Here is an 18,199-nt window from a genome sequence, read left to right on the forward strand (position 1 = left end):
ATTACAAACACATTAGGTCAGGGCTGAGGCACAATGGAGGAGCCATGGAGAAATTCTGCAACACCACTGGCTCTCATTTTGCGTTCCCTAATCAATATAATTCATCCATCACTTACTTTCTTAAGATTGCAATCTTTCTAGAAAACGAGAGAGCTGGAAAAAAAGCCCCATCTGACTGCAAAAGGAGGCTGCATATGGCCAATATAGCAGCTGATGGAAAAATCAATTCCAACAGCCCGGCAGGTTAGAAGAACTGTGTCTCATAAAAGTCTGCCTTGCTTTCTCAAATCATGATGTTGCTATGGATTGGGGCAGGTTTATGGGGTGAGGAGGAGGAGGTGTAGCCTGCTGTTAAAATCCCCCTAAGTGCAGCACAGGCTCCAGGGCAGGCACAGAAACTCCCTCAACCCACGGCTTGCACGCATTACCTCGTTTTTCAGTGGTGATCACCGTGGCTTCCAGAGGTTCCCCCCAGCCCTGCCTGGTCTTGGCAGATGTCCTGAAGATGTAGGCTGACTCTGGGCTCAGGTCTGTGGCCGTGAACTGCCGCACTGTGGAGCCAACCTCCACCGTGGTGAACTTGTTGGGGCTGCTGCTGGCCAGGCGGTAGGCGACCTGGTACCCTGCAAGAGAGGGGAAAAGGCTCAGATGGCTTCTCTAGCACGGACAAAAAAGCACCAGAACTATTAATTTCTCCTAATTACATGCTTATCTGAGGTTGAGAGCAAGTAATTGACTGCCTTTGGTGTTACAAAGCTCTGCTCTGCTGGAAACACCACACACCTTACAAGGGAAATCACACACAAGGGTCTGCTGGATACAACTGCCATGGAACTGAGTTTGCTTTCCATCCTTTATACCAACAAGATGCAAAACTAGTTTAATCTTTCCTGGGCATACTGGTACCTTTTTAGAAAGCAAAGGAACAGGGTTGGAGCAATGTGACACCTGATTGAGGTGGTTCAAGACAACACTCCAGTTCCAGCTTTCCCCCCCACACTCACATGGGTTTTTTTCTGCCCTTTCCCAGTTCCAGCACTGGCTCACACTCAAGCCTCTTCAGCTACAGCTCCAGCAGCTGGATTGCCCAAACCGTGCAGCCTTCCCATCACTCCAGTCAAGGTTTGCTCCTCCTTTCTGCACTTGCTTTTCCCTCAGCAGTGAGTGCCAGAACTGCCAATAAAGCCACCCTTCTGTCATTCAGCATCGCTGCCCTTGCCCAGAGCTCCAGGAAGGAGCCTGCAAGCTCTGTGGTCCTGCTTCACCCATGCGGGTCTCAATAATAAATTTTGCTGAAGCCTGTAAGTGATAACCTCCCTTCCACCCTGCCTGGCAATCAGGAGCTCACAGTTTAGCCTGGGTTATTAATGATTCCACTGTGCAAGGAGGGCTTCCAGGGCTCTTACGCACCACTAGCGACAACTGTCCCCCAAAGAGGGTCTGCCAAATGTTCAAATCCATTCTGCAGACCCAGCAATTGAATCAGGCTCTCACTTCTGGAGCTCAATGGTAACTTCCAGTCCAGCAGCTGACTTCCAAAATCAATTAATAGCAGAACTGATGTGGGGTTTTATTGCCCGAGCTGAATGTATGATTAAACGCTCCATGGAGTTACGCAGGGCAGAGGGCAGCCAACAAATCCAAATCAAACCAGCTGAAAACAAAACAGTCATGGCACAGTTCTGCCAACCCTCTGCTCATCTTCGGAATGACAAAAGGGGTCTGCAGCACCTGAGCCATCTCTTTCTCATGGAATTAATATCCCAGCTAGAGTCTGAACTCCCACCACATCTTGGCTGTAACAAGACCAAGGGGAGCCAAACCTGGCATGGCTCATTTGGGAGGGTCAGTGCATGAAATCTGAGAGGTTGATCTTACCCATGGCTATTAGAGAAAACCCAATGACATTTATTTCCCACTGTGAATATGCAACAATTGCCACATGCCCATGCACAGAAAAGGCCTGGAGTTCCTGCAGTCCCTGGAATCGATGCCACTCGCGTGTGGCACACTCTGTCACAAACAGTGGAATTTAATTGGGATGCAGATGGTATTAATTTTGTTGTGCTGACTCTCACAGCGCCACTGATGATGCACCAGGGTTTCCTCATCCTTTCTTCTCTGGCAGCTGCTTGGGGATGTGGGCAACAGCCGTGGCTGCTTCACATGGAGCAATTTGCACAGACTCCTGGAGGAGTGCCCTGGCTTTTCTGAGCCCCTGTGCCTTCAGCCCCAGCTCCTGCAGGCTGTGGTTGGTTTATTCCTGCAGCAACATTCCCACAGCTGGGTGGTTTGCTTTAGACTTCTTCAAAGGCTGGGAATAATGCCCTGTGAGGAGTTCTGGAGGACTTTGGGCTTGTCTAGTCTGGAGGCTGAGGGGCAAAATCACTGCTCTCTGCAGCTGCCTGAAGGGAGGTGGGCAGGGAGGTGCTGATCTACCAGAGTGGTAAAACACTGGCACAGAGAGGTGGTGGCTGCCCCATCCTTGGAAACATTCATAGTCAGGTTGGGCAGGGCTCTGAACAACATTTTTTAATTGAGCATGTCTGTATTTAAGAGCCATTTGGATGAAGCCCTTAAAAATGTTGTCACTTGTCACTAATTGTTGTTGTTGTAACTAAGTCCAGCTGCCTGACCAGCGCTGAATTGGTCAGGCAGCTGGACTTAGTGATTGCTGTAGGTTCCTTCCAACTGGAATAGTCTCTTCTGTTCTATTCTATTTTAATCAATAAAAAGTGGTCTGATTTTTCAGTGCTCCTGAGCGTGCTTAGATCCCAGCAAAGTCTTGGGGTCTTACACTTTCAACATCTCATTTTTTTCTCCTGCAAATTATCTCCTTTTATCCATGAGACTAGTTCTTCCATTACTGGTCCAATATATTTCAACAAAGTATTTCTGTACCTTTAATGCTGCAATATTTTGATCTTTTTTAAAAGTCCACAGAAAGATGGAGAGCAATGGGGAGAAGGAACTGATATATATGATCTTTTTTGTTTATACTGATATGAAGAATGTGGGAATGAAAACCCCAGTTCAGGATCTTAACAAGGAGGAAAAATAGTCAAAGAAAAGCACTGGGGAAATTTTTACAGAAGCAGGAAAGATGAAGGAAAAAGCAACTAAGATGGCTAAAGAAGCTTGATAAAGGGACATAAGACGCAAAGAATAAGACCTGGAGGGAAACAGAGAATATTAAAAGAATAAAAAAGTTGATTTATCTAGTTATTAAAAGATAAGTATGATATCTGGGACATATCCTTGTTGAGCAATTTCCTCTCTTTTCTAAACCTTTGTAAAACATGAAGCATAGTTAAAATGTAAGGGGGGAATAGCAAGATAACTATTTACTGCTAAATGGTGGCACTCATGCTGGAAAGCAATTACAAACACGCTCAGATTAGGCAAAGGAACACATACATATCTGGGCCATTACAATATCTTACACAAGAGTGGGTCTGTGGCTAGTGAAAAAACTAATTTAGCCATGAGAAAGATGAAATCACTTGTCACAGCCTGTCTCTGTGACAGGCTCTGCAAACTCCCTTTGCATGCATCCTTGTCAAAAACACCACCAGCTCTCACTGTCCTCTCCTGTGTTGGCTCAAAGTCTGAGGAAGCATCTGTTTTCCTGGATATCTCAGACAGAGTTTACACAACCAGAGCCATCACCTTAACAGATTTCCTAAGAAAGTCAACCTTTCCCTAGGTCTGATTGCAAGGCAAAATATCCAATCTTTACACCTGAATTCAGCTTGCTGTTATTGCTACCTACAGCCCACCTGAGAGACACTCAGTGCTTCATTCTGATCCCCTGCATCTCCTGTTAGACACTTTGGGACAACGAGGATCCAGACTGGCATAAAAAGCTCTACTTTTATTTTTTTTCTGAGTGGCACAGAAGACTCAGTACTTAAACTACAGCTTGGATAATAACTAGGGCTAATGCAAGATCAAAAAGATAAAATTATTAAGTTGATGAATTTCAGCAACAAGGGATAGGAGAAGAAAGGAAATGTTAAGTGAAATCAAACGAGGCAAATCAATAGAGGTAAATGGAAAGTGTTCAAAGAGAAATTAATGTATGCTCGAGGGCTATAAAAGGCAATTGCTGCAGTGGAGGAATGAGCAGCTTCCTTTCCTTACTAGATTATGACAATAAGATGTTGCAGATATCTTTGGTTAAAAAAAATCAAATTACAAAAATCAAAGGTTATGAATGAAAACATAACCTTTAAAAGGTGATCAGAGCAAAGTTTTTGGGGAAAGGAATATCTCACACAACATGAAGTATCAGGATGGTCAATAAGAAGAATTCATTCATATGTTTATTCTTTTCTTAATTTTTTTCCCAAATCTCTTCTGCTGTGGGAGTGCTGCCACTCGTCAGACCAGAACAGCATAAAAACCCTCCTGAAAAATCAGGTCCTCAGGAGTTCATTTACTCACAGAAACCAGGCTTTTTGTTCACTTTAGCACCTATTTGAGCATTTTTTGCACAAGTGCAAGCAGTTCCACGAGTTGCACACTCTCCCAGCTCAGTAAATGGCAGCAGCCTGAGCTGCCTGTTAGACGTCAGGTCACCGCAACACAACCGCTGGATTCCCCAAAGCGAGCAGGCAGCAGGAGGGTGACAACACCCCATGAATATCAAGAAGCTCCCAAGCTCATCACCATACAAAGCCCTTCAGAAGTGACAGCACCCGTTGGTGCAGGCCACGGTGCAGCAGAGATACAAACACTTATTAATTTGTCACAGAACTCGGGGAGAGCCGAGCGATACCGCGAGGTTACGCTCGGCGCGGCAGAGCGGCAATCCAGTTTGTTGATTTTCCTGCTTATCTGTTTTAGGGCCAGCGGGTGTGCAAATGCAGCCTGGGATCAAAATAGGAATTTGCAAACATGGATTACATCCAATTTTGGTTCTAATTCTCGGCGGAGTTCTTACGCTTTTTTTTTTTGCAGTAAGCTCCAGGTAAATGCTAAATAGGAGGATACCGTGAGGAATACTAACCAGGGCCTGGGAGGATGTGGGTTAAGCTCTCGTTTTCAGGGGGAGCTCATAGCTTGAAGTGCACATATGCACATTAATGCCTCATTTATCTTTAATAGTATTTGAAGAACTATGTGGGTGCTGGCTGAACTGAGTGCGGAGAGGAAGACAGAGAGAATGGGTAGCGTAACATTCCCAGAAGGAAAAAGGGAAATATCTTCCAGTCTTGCATGGTAAAATATTTAAACAAACAAACAAGTGGTTTTCCCTCTTGGTGCCTGCCAGTATTTCATCCTGCTAATCTCTCTCTGAAATGCTAGAACATGCTTTTATATAGATTACAAAAATGCTAGCTGCAAAGGTGCGTGTATACTCAGAGGACAAAGCAGGCAGAGCAGGAACATTAGTTCAAAGGCTCTGAATATAAGTTGCTCTTGCAAAGCAAGTGGTTTTTCTTCTGAGCCCCATGAGTGAATAGAAGGGCAGCACATAAAATTATGTTCACTTATTTTTCCAAATTACTCCACTTTGGTGCACTTGACCAGGAGGTTACAGTGGTATTTTGGAGGTTCATTATAGTAATGAGATTTAAGAAGTGTACAGGGGAAAAAAACCCCAAACCCCCCAAATTTGCAACCTTTCCTATGAATGCGACACATTGTTGTTTTATCTATTTTTGAAGCACAGCTCAATTCTTGGGAAAGATCAGAGAAGTACCCAGCATGAGCAATTTTCCCTTTTTCTCTCTTTGGCAGCTAACTACTTCCTCCAGGAACCTCACTATTTCTACATTGAAAAAATGAAAGAGTGAGGACTGTTGAATAAAGACAATGGACTTCAAAGAGGTGGATGGGGGGACTGGCAGGTAATATCCCCCTGGGAAGGAATTCTAAGAGAAAAAGGAATCCAGGTTAGCTGACCATTTTAAGAGACAAAAAAAAAAATGGCACAACTATCCCAATGCACACAAAAGATGTTAAGAGGCCAATATGTTTGCATTCAGAGCTCACTAATGACCTGAAAATCAAAAGTGAATTGGACAAAAAGTTGAAACACGACACAGGTCTAGAGGGAGTGTATAAATAGACAGCACAGGCACATAGGGACAAAATCAGAACAGCCAAAGAGCAAAGGGAGTTATCACCTGAAGGGCAGCAAAGGCAATGAGAAAGATTTCATAAATACATTAGAAATCTGAGAGAGAGGAGGAGGACAGGTCAACCAGCAGGAAGGAAAAATGAGCACAGGGCAGGTGAGGCAGAAAGGGAAGGAGGAAGGCTGATACCTCCATGCTGCATTTTTGCACTCAACAAGAAGTTGGGGCTGACAAGATCCTCCACACAAATTAAAAGTGACAACAATGTAAGTAGGGATGTAGGCTGGAATAGAGAACAGGTTAACGAATATTTAGTTAAGCTGGATGTAATCAAGTCAGAAAGGCCTGATGAAATCTGCCCTGCAGAGATGGAGCCATCTCTGAATAATTAGCCATTCTCTTCAAGGACTTGTGGTCGACAGGTGACATCCCAGAACATTACAAAAGGGCAAACAGAGTGCACTATCTTTTAAAATGAGGCAGAACCAACTAAAGGAATTATGGACAAATCAAACTAAAGTTCAATACCCAGAAAGATCCTGGAAAAAAATATGAGTCAATATACAAGCATCCATGAGGATAATAACGTGCCAAGGAGCAGCCAATATCTGTTTGATTGGAGCAAATAATAAATATCAAATAATCTGTTTTCCATTTTGACAGTGTAATTGGCCAGGTGGGAAGAGTAGATATGATCCACACTGACTTTGAGTAAGGCTTTAATATGGTTGCACACAGTCCCACTAAAAGCAAATAGAATAACAGAATCTGAGAAAAATACCACACATTTTGAGATGAACGCTTAAAAAAAATAAAGTCAAAATGCTGTTATCAATGATTTACTAACAAACTGGGAGGACATAGTAAGTAAGCTCTCGTGAGACCTCATGAATGAGTCTGGTCTTGTTTAATACTTTCATTAATGACCTGGCTGATGGAATTGCCAATCTGCTTGCAAACTCCAAAAATGAAACCAAGCTGCGCACACTTTAGAGGACACGAGTGTCATTTAAAGAGATCTGGGTAATGAAGGGAGATGGTCTGGAATCAGTGAGATGAAATTCAATGAAGGCATCTGCAAATTATCACATATAAAGAGAAAAAGCTTAATGCACTTGTAGAAGGAGGACTGGCTGACCTGGAAGTGCACTGTGGGATGTCTTACTGGGCATGGACTGTGAAAGACATTGGAAACAGCAGTTTACATGCTAAACATGCCAAGGATTCTTTAAGGGACACCCCTTCCCTTTCCTTCCAACCCTGGATTTGTATGATTTTATCATCACCACAATGGCAATGAGCTAAACCAGCTGCAGAAGGGATGCACTGCACACAGCACTCTGCAAAGACAAAGTAAAGCAGAGCTCCTACTCCACTGAGCTTGCACCAACTTCAGCAAATGAGGCTGATAAAGTGCAGCAACATGAGAGGTTGGAACACAGTTGGGGGAGCAAAATGTCTTTTGTGCTTTCTCATCATTCCTATCAAATGATTTTTTTTCTCCTTAACCACATCCTGTGACTCAAATCTCAATCTCTGCTGAGAGCAAGTTCTAGGACACACAGTTCTTTAAAAAAAAGCAACAAATCAAACCCACAAGACAACCTGGAAGCCAAGCTTCCTTGAGCTGCAGAGAAACCCTGCATGGATCCATCTCTGGCAGCTCACTGCTGCCAAGCTTCACACAGACTCCTCCTTGTGCTCAGAAAATCCTGCAGCGTCTGCCTTCGGATGCCATTTGATGATTTTCCTGTGTCTTCACATGCCAGGATCACTTTGGTAAACCACACACCTGAGCAAACCCTTTGAGTTCTTGACTCAAGATTTAAGTGCAATGCAGGACTAGCTCTGTATTTAAAGCGATGCCACCTCTGCAGGAGCATTTGAAGCAGGGACCATCCAGCCAGAAGGAAAGGCTTTAGGAAATATTGCTAAAAGCCTGCATGTGAGCCTGAATGATGGCAGTGAAATTAGAAGCAGAAAGGCCTGGCAGACTGAGTACTAGACAAAACCAAAACCTTTTGCTTCTGTTCTCAGAATTGAGACACAAATCTTTACTCACCAGGCAGAACTACTGTAAAATGTGTTCAGCATCAGCAGAGAACACAAAATTGCTCGGTAACTATGAGCTACGTTAATTTTAGAGGCAGGAATGGATTCTTACATCGTAAAAGCCTTCACATTTTAAGTACAATAGTGGCTGGTGCACATATTGCAAAGGCAACCCAAGAGTTATGAGAGCAGGAAGGTGAGAAGGTTTTCCACAAATTCCTGTCGTGCTCTGCTGCCTCTCTTTCCCTTGATGAAAGGCCAAATAGGATTTAACTCCTTGTGACTTGCCAGACATATTATCCAAAGGAAGCAATAAAACAGAAGCACACGTGAAACTGAAGCATTGGGCATGTCTGGAAAAGGTGGGGAAAATCCAGGTCTCCAGGCAGTTTTCCCAACAGTCAGACAAACAGGTCACCAACCCAAAGGCAGATGGCAAGAGAGATGACCTTCAGACACAGTGCCTTGACTGACACCTAACTCTGGCTCAGGACAACTCACACCAGGGAGTGTTCACCTCACCACAGCCCCTCAGCTGACAGCAGCACATTTTCTTCAGCCAGAGATTTGCTTCTGTGCAAGGCAAAAGACAACCCAACAGCTGCAGGTTGCCCTCCAGTCCAGGCTTTGCTGCTCCATCTTACCCAGAATAACTCCGTTGGGCTCCTCCGGCGGCTGCCAAACGATCCGTACGGATGTCAGCCTCACCTCGGGGAACACCAGCCTCACAGGGGGCCCAGGGGCTGCAAGGGAAACAGAGATCATGGCAGCAAGGACTGAACATCAGAAGGATCACAAGTTTCTGCTCACCCTGCACAGAATTATAGCCCAAGCTGTATCTCTCCAATAATGGTTAGAAGGACCTGTGTGTGTGCATAATATACATTTATTCTAAGGGGTCCTGTCCATGGATAAAGGTCTCCAACACCCTCAAACACAGCACAGACCAGTGCACCTTGCAGTAGTTTGTTGCTGCTCTAGGAGCTCTGTAGGGTTTTTCTCACAGCAGCATTACCACTGGTGTAACTGAGCACACTACGGGGCAAGACACCAAGCTGCCTTTACAGAGAGTTATATAGCTGAATCCACTTCATAACTGCTGGAATTCAGTAATATCCCCTCTCTGTGTCATCAGCAGCAGCTTTGAACTGCTTCCTGACTTTACATTTGCATCTTAAACGCTGAGGTGTGAGCAGGAGGACCCGAGGCAGGTGAGAGGCACATTAACACAGAGGCACTGACCAGCCCAGGTTCACGAGGTGAGAAGATGCTAATTCATACATTACCATCCACGGATTTTCCCCTTCGGCACAAATTCCACCTGAATTACTCCTGGTGATACTTTTAATTAAGTTGAGCCCAGAGGAGACACAACATATTTATGTCAGGGGTATGGAGATGGAAGAACAATTTGTTTCATTTGCCAACATGCACTTAAAGAGGGAACTGCTATAATGGGGTTATCCAAAACAAACAGTTTTAAGTATTTCTCATTACAGCCTGATATGTACATTTCACTGAGTGCTTTTTCCCTCCCTGCAGAGTTCTGCTAACTGTATTTTTTCTTATTTTTCCCTTCAAAGAAAACCCAGGTCCCCACACAGGGAGTACGCTGAGAAAAAGGCTAAAAAAATGTCAGGGAGTTGCTGTCCCTGTTCCTGACCCCACATGCCCCTAGTCCTTCCTTCCCTGCACTGTACGGAAAATGTTTTGTTAAGCCAGAAGTCTGAATGTGTTTTCAGGCAAACGAAATTACCTTAATGAATTTGCTTGTGTAAACCAGTGTTTACTCCATTTTGAAAAGATTTTGATGAGAAAGAGAGAGACTTAAACAGAAGCCTCTCACACTGATATCAACCTATTTATTCCTGAAAAGGTAATGAAAGTAAAAGCAGTTTTAGCATCTGCAAAGCCAAAAAATATTTCAAGAGTTGAACCAAATTTCTGTGGAATTACATCAGCTGGAATGCTTCCACCACACCAGTGGTGCTCAGGGAATGCTTGCTTGGGTTCCTCCAACACATCCAACTACACTGGGAACCCCCTGGGAAGTGCTGGAGGCAGCTGGAAAAGGAAGCATCACCTTCCAAGGTCAATGTCTTATTCTTTTGGGGTAAAAAAAGGAGAATGGATTACTGACGTTGCAAATTCCACCATTTCCTTCAGCCCAATCAGACCCAGATTTGTTTATTGCTTTCAATTGCAGCTTTTTTTTTTTTTTAGCATGATTGAACTTCAATGGGAATTTATAATTGGGCTCTAAAATTGTCTTCAATAGAAATTATCTCCACCAACCTTCAGAGTTCAATATTATAAGTTTTTTTCCTCTTCATTAGCTGCAGGGAAGGAGGAAATAGGGGACACTGGTTTTTCTGTGCTTTTGCCAGATCCTCAGCCCATGACCAATGAGATACTGCTGACTTACACCAGCTACAGCCAATGTCCTTTGGGTTCAAAGCCAAAAAGAAATCCCCCCAAAATCCAAATTATTTGTTGACTACACTTGAAAGCAGCACCAAAAGGTTGGATCAGATAAGATGGCTCTTTTGACAAGCTTTAAACTCACCATCATCCTTGGTTCTCTCTGTCACTGCTGGGGAGCTGGGCACCCCATCCCCAATGCGGGTGAATGCCAACACCTGCAGCTCGTAGAGCACAAACTTCCTCAGGCCAGAGAGCAGCACTGACTGGGTGTGGTTCCCCCTCACTGTCTGGCTCTTGGGTTCAGAGTCTAAATCCTTTGCTCTGTAAAGGATCTGCAGAATAAATGTGGATGAAACACAGAAGGAATGAGATTATCGCATGAGGATTGAAGAGAAGGAGATTCGTCCTTGTCACCCAAGATAAAATGAGATTACATTCACCAATCACCCCTTCTAAAGCCAGCACACTTCCTAGATCTTCTCCAGCTGACTTAGGAACAGTAAGACCATCCAGCAGGTAAATAATATATAACAAATCCAAAATCATGTTGTGGCAATGCACTAAAAATCAAATGAGTACGGAACTCCAGTTGCATACCTTGTAGCCCAGGATGAGACCATTCTGCTCAGACTCAGGAACTGCTGCCCAGGTCAGCAGGATCTGGGTTGAGCTCACAGCTTCAGCAGAGACATTCTCAGGAGGAGCAGAGGGAACTGGAATCACACAGCATTACCAAAGAGCAGAAATAGGTCAGACATCTCAGATCATTTTTCTCCATCTCCCTACCTGCCTGGGATTCTTCCAGGATCCCATAAAAGGGTATTCAAACCCAAAAGGACTGGAATATGTTTTAGACAATCCATTCTCCTCTTGTATTCATTCTATATCATCTTTATATTTCAGCCTGTCTCACAATTTCTTGCCAGTTCATCTCAGAAATGACAATGTTTGTAAAGAGCTAAACATTTAATACTTATCAGTGTCTACAGACAGACAGTAAATATTGACAGCTATGAATAAATTTCGAGTTCTATATATTTGCAGTAATTAGAATCAAATTTGAATTCCTGGACTTCTCCAGAAGCCTATCTCCCAGTATTTCTTTCCCATACATTTTATTCCCTATGCCAAAAGCTGGAAATCTCTCTGAATGTGAGTTTATCTTATAGCATGATCTGTTCTAACAGGAAGTTTCATGCCCCCATGGCTTCCTATATTATCTGAAAGGAAATTATAGCATCTTGTCTACAGCTAGCAATAATTTCCCCCCCGGATTGTACTCCCAGTTCAGTAAGTTCTTTAACCTCTGAAACCTTTTGATGATGTGATAGAGCTCAACATTTGCAATACATCAATTAGAGACGGGTACATTAACACGAGGTGTATTTTCAGGGATTGATATGATGTCAATGAGAGATGCCTATTTCATTTATGTTGCAAAATTGGCTCTTATGAAACTGGAAACATCATTAGAACTGATGGCACAGGAACACTGTAATTTTCTCTGACTCCAGTGAAGAGCAAACTTGCATTTTTCCCATGCCATTAAAACTCAAAGTGCTGCAGAACCACACAACTGCAGCCTTTTGTAGGCAAGCTTAATAGCATGTCATGTTATGCAAGCAGGATGTGAGGCTATTTTTAAGAGTTCACATTTTATGCTGCCCTTTTGCATTTTTTTCCCCATGGCATTTCCAACATCTGAAGGGTACAATCTTTTCTAAAGCCTGATACACCTGTCAGACCTCGAGAGAACATTCACCAAGTTATGTTACACAAGCACTTAGGGACAGTGGGGCTTGATTAGGGCCTGAATATATCACAAAAAGCAGCCCAAATCCCTGCCAAAAGGAATGCTTTCCCGGCTGTCCGAATGAAAGAACAGATCTGCTGTTTTGCAGGGTCCTAGCAACATGAATGAGATAATGAGTATGACACCAGAATTAATAGAAATTGAAAAAAGCCACCCCCAAAAAGTGGCACTCCCACCCTTATGCACTCAAGGTTAACAGCAGAGATAGTAATTTCTAGAACAATTTCCCTGATACCAACTATTTGGGGCATGAGAAACAGAGCACCATCACACGACACTGCAGCAGACTAAAATCCAATTTTTTTCCCCCTCCAACAGTGAAGTGGCTTTTTTTTTTGTTAAATCTTCTCCTAGATTTATCCCCCACAAGGATATAATTATGTTAAAGGAAAATAGATTGCCAGGAGCCATGAATGTCTTTGGATAGCTGCCATAACTTTATCTGTAGATCTTCACAAAGAGCTACTCCCACATGAATCACTCCTGGAGAGAGAAAGGGTGGAGGTGGGTCGCAAGAAACCAGGATGTGTAGAGGAAAGAAGCCCTTTCCAGCCACATTTATTTCTATTTTATCTGGTTTGAGGCCTTTCAAGAGAGAAAAAGTTACTTTATTTTACAAATACTTCTTTTCCTCTTTGATCAGCAGCCAGGAGCTCTCTGGAATTCACAGAAGGTGGAGGCTGTGCCCAGGCTGGCCCTGAGGGCATCCTGCCTTTGAGGTGTGGATGGTCACAGTGCTGCTGGGGACACTGGCCAGCTGACAAAGGACAGAAGAAGGTTCATTAGCTCAGACCCCTCTCAATTCCCAGTGACAGAGAGCTGAATGTCCCCTCTCACTGGAGAGAAATCTAAGTCCAATGCCTGAATGGCAAAAATCTTTATGCGCATCGAGTGAGCTTTAAATCTTCAGTTCTCACCTCAGTGTCGAGAATTTTATTCTAATGTGAATTCAGGGCCTGCTAGTGATTTTATGGATCTTATTGTTGCCAGTCTTTTATCAAGCAACAGACTCTGATCGACCCTTTAAGAATGAATTGAAACGTAACCTTCATTTCTCTGACCTATCTCCTTTCTCAGGAAGCTGTGATTCAAAGAAATTATAGTTTCCTAAGACTAATTAGTGAGTGAGGCACATAATCCCTCTTTCCTCTGCAAGCTCCCTTCTCTAACACTGCTCTCCTTAAACTGTTGCACTGAAGACTTTGTTATAAGCTCCAAAAGCTGAGTTCTCATTAGTAACCTGCAAGAACAGCACAGAAGCCGAGCAACAGCGTCCAAAAAAAAATCCCAGAGCTTGAACAAAACGAACCGGAAACACGGAAACTAAACGATGAGCTAATCCAGCAAACTGCCAGCACGGAGCACTTCAGAAGATCAAACGGAGGAAATCATAGAGTTACTGGCACTTTGCACTGGAACTTCAATAACAGCTCAAGTTTTTAAGGTTATCCACGTTGGCATCTAAAATCGCGCATCCTTCTTTCTACTTCTGACACAGCCACATCTGATATACAGCAAATTATGTCGTTTTATGTCTCTAACTGGGCCAAAAGGAGCTTTTAATAAGCTAGTCTGTATTCTGGCTTTCTAGGAAAGCTGGAGAGTGGGTTCTCTGCATTTTTGCAGCTCATTTTAGCTGCACATCCCTCACTCTTTTTTTGAAAGGAAAAAATTAAAGTGGCACGTCGTACATCTGACGCCGGCTAAGAAGTGCAAATTTCTGGCAAGGTTCACGGCTAAAGCAGCATAGCTGCGGCACACATCCACTTTGCCTGTAAAATGAGGTACCACAGGCCAAATTCTCAGCTTTGTACAAACTGACAAATTCCCGCAGTGATACCGGAGCACATCTGAATGATCAAGAGCTGCTCCATCACAGCACAGTAGCTGCCCTGTGAAGGTCAGCCTCCCAAGCATGGGGAGATTGATCCTTGCCACAGCTATGTGCCCATGCTCCTACACTAGCTCATCCTGTAAGACAAGTGTACACATTCCTGTAGCTGAATATTAAGAGCACAAAATCCATTAAGGCGTTGGGTTAGGTGTAGCTGAGATGAATTTTTTTTGAAAACAAGAGGGTCTAAGAGGAAGCTGCCCTGCCAAGGTTGTTCTAATATGTCAGATGTCTTCTCATTTTCTTGCTTTCTCTATATTGGACCTACTGTCATTGTCAATTTATTGAGTGGAAACTGAGCTTGTTACTCTGCAGTTATTCTACACTGTAAAATTTAATGAGCTATTTAATTTCTAACATTACAAAAACACTTTGCATTGATAGAACCTGTCCTGTTTAAAAATCCGAATTCATCTCCCTCCATCTTCAGCTGGCTGCAACCCCATCCCAGAGATTAATTTTAGGATTTCCCAACTGATTTTCAAGCCTGTGTTACCAAAACCTACAGCTTTATTTATTCTCTCATAGTTTCTTTGGTCTAAATTTGTTTTACATTCAAAAGCTTTAGAAACCAGTGAGTACTTGTAATGACATGCCCCACTATTGTTGTTGGCATTTGTGCTCAGCTATCAGCGCTGTGATTACACAACCTAAACCAAACAAATGCTCAAACAGAGCTTTATTTTCAATAAAGATTTTGGGCTCCAGTGGATGCACTGCCATCAGATGCCATGACCTGGTTTAGCACCTGAACTCTACTCCTTATCTCCTTGGATGGTGTAAAACATGGGACCAGGAGTTGAGCCAAAGAACCACCACATGCTCCTGGCCAAGGCACTTCTGGCCAGCTGTGAGGGATGTTTACAGCCAGCAAAACCAACTTCCCTAAGACTCTGTATCTAAAAAGCAGAAAAATAAATATTTAGGACAGCTGCTTTTGGAGTGCTTTGAAAACACAAGCAATAAACAGAATTTTTCTTATAGTTCCGAAGACAGACCTAAAAGTGCTTTGACCTTTCTCTCCGGCTTTAAATATCTTTTATTTGCATTTTAACCCCATTTGACTGTGCATACAGGTTAACTCCAGATTCCCTGAAGTGCTTTCATACAGTTTGCTGCTAAACCACTGCTTCTTGTGTATTCTAAATCTAAGAAGATACAGCCAAAAGCCTGAGCCCTGACTTGCTCTACGCAAGAAATCAGATGTCAGTATCAAAGAAAACACATGGAAAGAAACAAATGAGTCCTCATGGCCTAGATCACAGCTTTGTGTTATTTTGATCCCGGGTTCTGTGTGCCTCCTACAATCAGTTTCAAGTCAACCTTCTCTTAATACTGCCAGAGAAAATGCCAAATCCACGCGTAACCTCTGATCTTTAGATGCCGAGCAAGAGCACTGTAATCCTAAGGTTTTATGAAATGACTTAATCTCAGTGTTTACTACATTTCAAAAGGAGTGTTTGAAGAGCAGTGGAGAGGCGAAAGTGGAGGATGTGATATCTTTTTATTATGATACAGAACTGCTTTGTCTGGGTCGTGCTATCTCTAACTCCAGCACAAGCCTTCTTTAAAATACCTCTGGCAATCGCTTTGCAATTACTCCTCCCCAAAGAGCAACACTTTAATGGAGGGGGATGACTTTGTTTAGCCTTCTCCCTGGCTGGTTCAAAGCAGAGTTATCTGAAGCAGCAGACCAAACCCTGCTGTGCCTGGTCTCACTTCCCACCAAGTAGCACTGTGTGGTACACAGGGCACAGACATGCTAACATAAGGCATGCACAGGATTAAATCCCAAAACTTGTTTAGCGAAGAAAAAAATCAGAAAAAAACCAGGAAAAAATATCAGTGCTGAACCTTGTGTAAATAAAGGTCATAAAGAGCTTTTATTATTAAACTTTTAAACCACCCACTTTGCTACTAATTTGCAACATAACTTTTCATTTCCAAGGTGCATGTAGGGTAGATCTGGAAATAGGTTTTGGGGAAGTCAACAGCTAGAGAGCAGCTTTTCAACATCTGCCTTCACTTTTGCTCCTGAGCTAACAGTAATTTCCTGTTGCCTGAGAGTGACAGTTTCCTTCTGATATTTGAAGTCTCTGATTGCCTGGACAATTCAGCTCAACAATACAGCAGGTTATGTCTACATTGCCTTGCACACACAATTGTGGAAGGAAGGTTTGAAAACGTGCCATCAAAAGCTCAGGTAATTATTTTATTTCTCTCTGTGTAATCAGCTCTCTAACGTGACTTGTGCCCTTTAAGAATTATTTGATGCTTGAAATGAAATTTCAGGTAAGCACAGCTGTGAGAAAATGTGCTTCAGCCTAGAAGCAGAGAGGGAAAAGGGGAGCATCAGGGGAAATGGGGAACTGGGGAGGAAGATGAGGCATGAGAGAGAAACTCAGCCAGAGAAGTCTATCCAAGCTCCTCCTTGTTCTGTCCACACTGCCCAGAAATGGGGTGAGGTTGTTTTGTTTGCTTTAACTCAAAAACCTGCAGGTTTTTTACATGGAAGTAGAGTAGGAATAAAAAAAAATAAATAACCCCTTCAAACGTCTGTACATCTTTTTGCCTTCAGTGCATCTCGACATTGGCTTTTGTAAATTTCATTTCAGATTTAATGGCTCAGCAAGCAAACAAAAAAAAAATTAACCACCCAACAAAAAAAAATTAAAACTCGAACAAAAGGGCAGAAAGTGGTGAATTTCTTGGGTTTTCTTTGGGTTTTTTTTTGCCAGCAGACGTGGTGCTTGGACTCACCCGACTCGCGTGTCCGCCCTCGCACCGCCTCGCTCCAGGGCCCTGCCCCGATGGCATTGAAAGCCTGGATCTGCAGCTCGTACTCTGTCCACTCCTGCAGCTCCTCCACCGTGCACTCCCGCGCCAGGCGGTCAGCGATGACCTTCAGCAGGGCTGGGGCTGCCAGGTCCCCTCGCCACACCCTGATCCGGTAGCCCACCGACTCGGGGTTCCCGTTGTACTGCGTGTCGGGGAGCGGCTGGCGGGTGACACAGCAAAACAGAATATTTCCATCAGAACACACATCCAGGGCTTTCCACGCCACGTTCCATGGCTGTCTGAACTCATGTAAAGCCATAGGAAGGCAAAAAAGGTTGATTTTCTGTTTTGTGCTTCGCGATCTCTGTGCTGTTTGGAATTTTCTTTTGACTTTTACCTCAGTTTTGAACCTAGTAGGTTTGCTCACAAAACCAAAGCCATTTGCTGTGGGTGTATCAACAGAGATGATATGAATACAATATATTTCAGAGCTTTGTGATTAATTATGGAAATGAATGATAAATTGCTGAAGCATGTGACAAATTCATTTATCGTACATTTTTTACTCTTTTTTACTGACTCTCTGCCTTCTCATTTATCAGCAGAGATTTATTCTAGTATTCTAACTCCCCAAGCAATTTCAGAGATTAAAATATGAAATAATTAGCCTACTTCACAAAGTTTGGAGTTTTTCTGCTGTAAAACTAACTACACGATGCCACGGATGGCTGAGATTTGGTTCTGATTCACTGGGAAAGCTGGATACACATTAACATTTCACAGTTTAGAAGACTTTACCCCGCAGGCATGCAGGGCTAGCAACGTGACCCTCATTCTGTAGGAAGGGAGGAATTCCCAGCTCCCAGGGGAAACCAGATTCACCTGCAGGTCTTGAAATAAAAGAGATTAAACACTTTCAAATATTGATGTTATTAAGCATGAAAAGCGTTTATCAGGTCATTTTTAGCTGTGGCTGTTGCTCCTCCTGAACCCTGCACAGCTTGACTCAAGGAAAACAGGTTTCCAGGTAGCACAATCTCAATGTTTGAAGTCTCTTAAAACAAGCTGGAGTTAATTTTGATGGAAGGCATGTAGGACTGGCTACAGCACCAATGTGGGCATGTTATTGACACAGAAAAAACACGACAGAGG

At 43.3% G+C, this 18,199-nt stretch overlaps 1 protein-coding gene across 4 annotated transcripts in view; it reads right to left on the minus strand.

The window, feature by feature from the left end:
• Positions 1–18,199, minus strand: part of SDK1 (sidekick cell adhesion molecule 1) — a 378,509-nt gene that overhangs the window by 61,722 nt on the left and 298,588 nt on the right. For all 4 annotated transcript variants that reach the window (XM_085074532.1, XM_085074531.1, XM_085074533.1 and 1 more), the window contains 5 exons: positions 17,030–17,267; positions 11,160–11,275; positions 10,705–10,894; positions 8,783–8,881; positions 429–623 (listed from right to left, as the gene is read on the minus strand). In XM_085074532.1, the coding sequence (XP_084930658.1) occupies positions 429–623; positions 8,783–8,881; positions 10,705–10,894; positions 11,160–11,275; positions 17,030–17,267 (838 nt within the window). The remainder of the gene's footprint in view (positions 1–428; positions 624–8,782; positions 8,882–10,704; positions 10,895–11,159; positions 11,276–17,029; positions 17,268–18,199) is intronic.

Source organism: Lichenostomus cassidix, chromosome 14, assembly GCF_008360975.1.
Source record: "Lichenostomus cassidix isolate B80296 chromosome 14, HeHo_3.0, whole genome shotgun sequence".
In the NCBI taxonomy this organism is placed as follows: Eukaryota; Metazoa; Chordata; class Aves; order Passeriformes; family Meliphagidae; genus Lichenostomus; species Lichenostomus cassidix.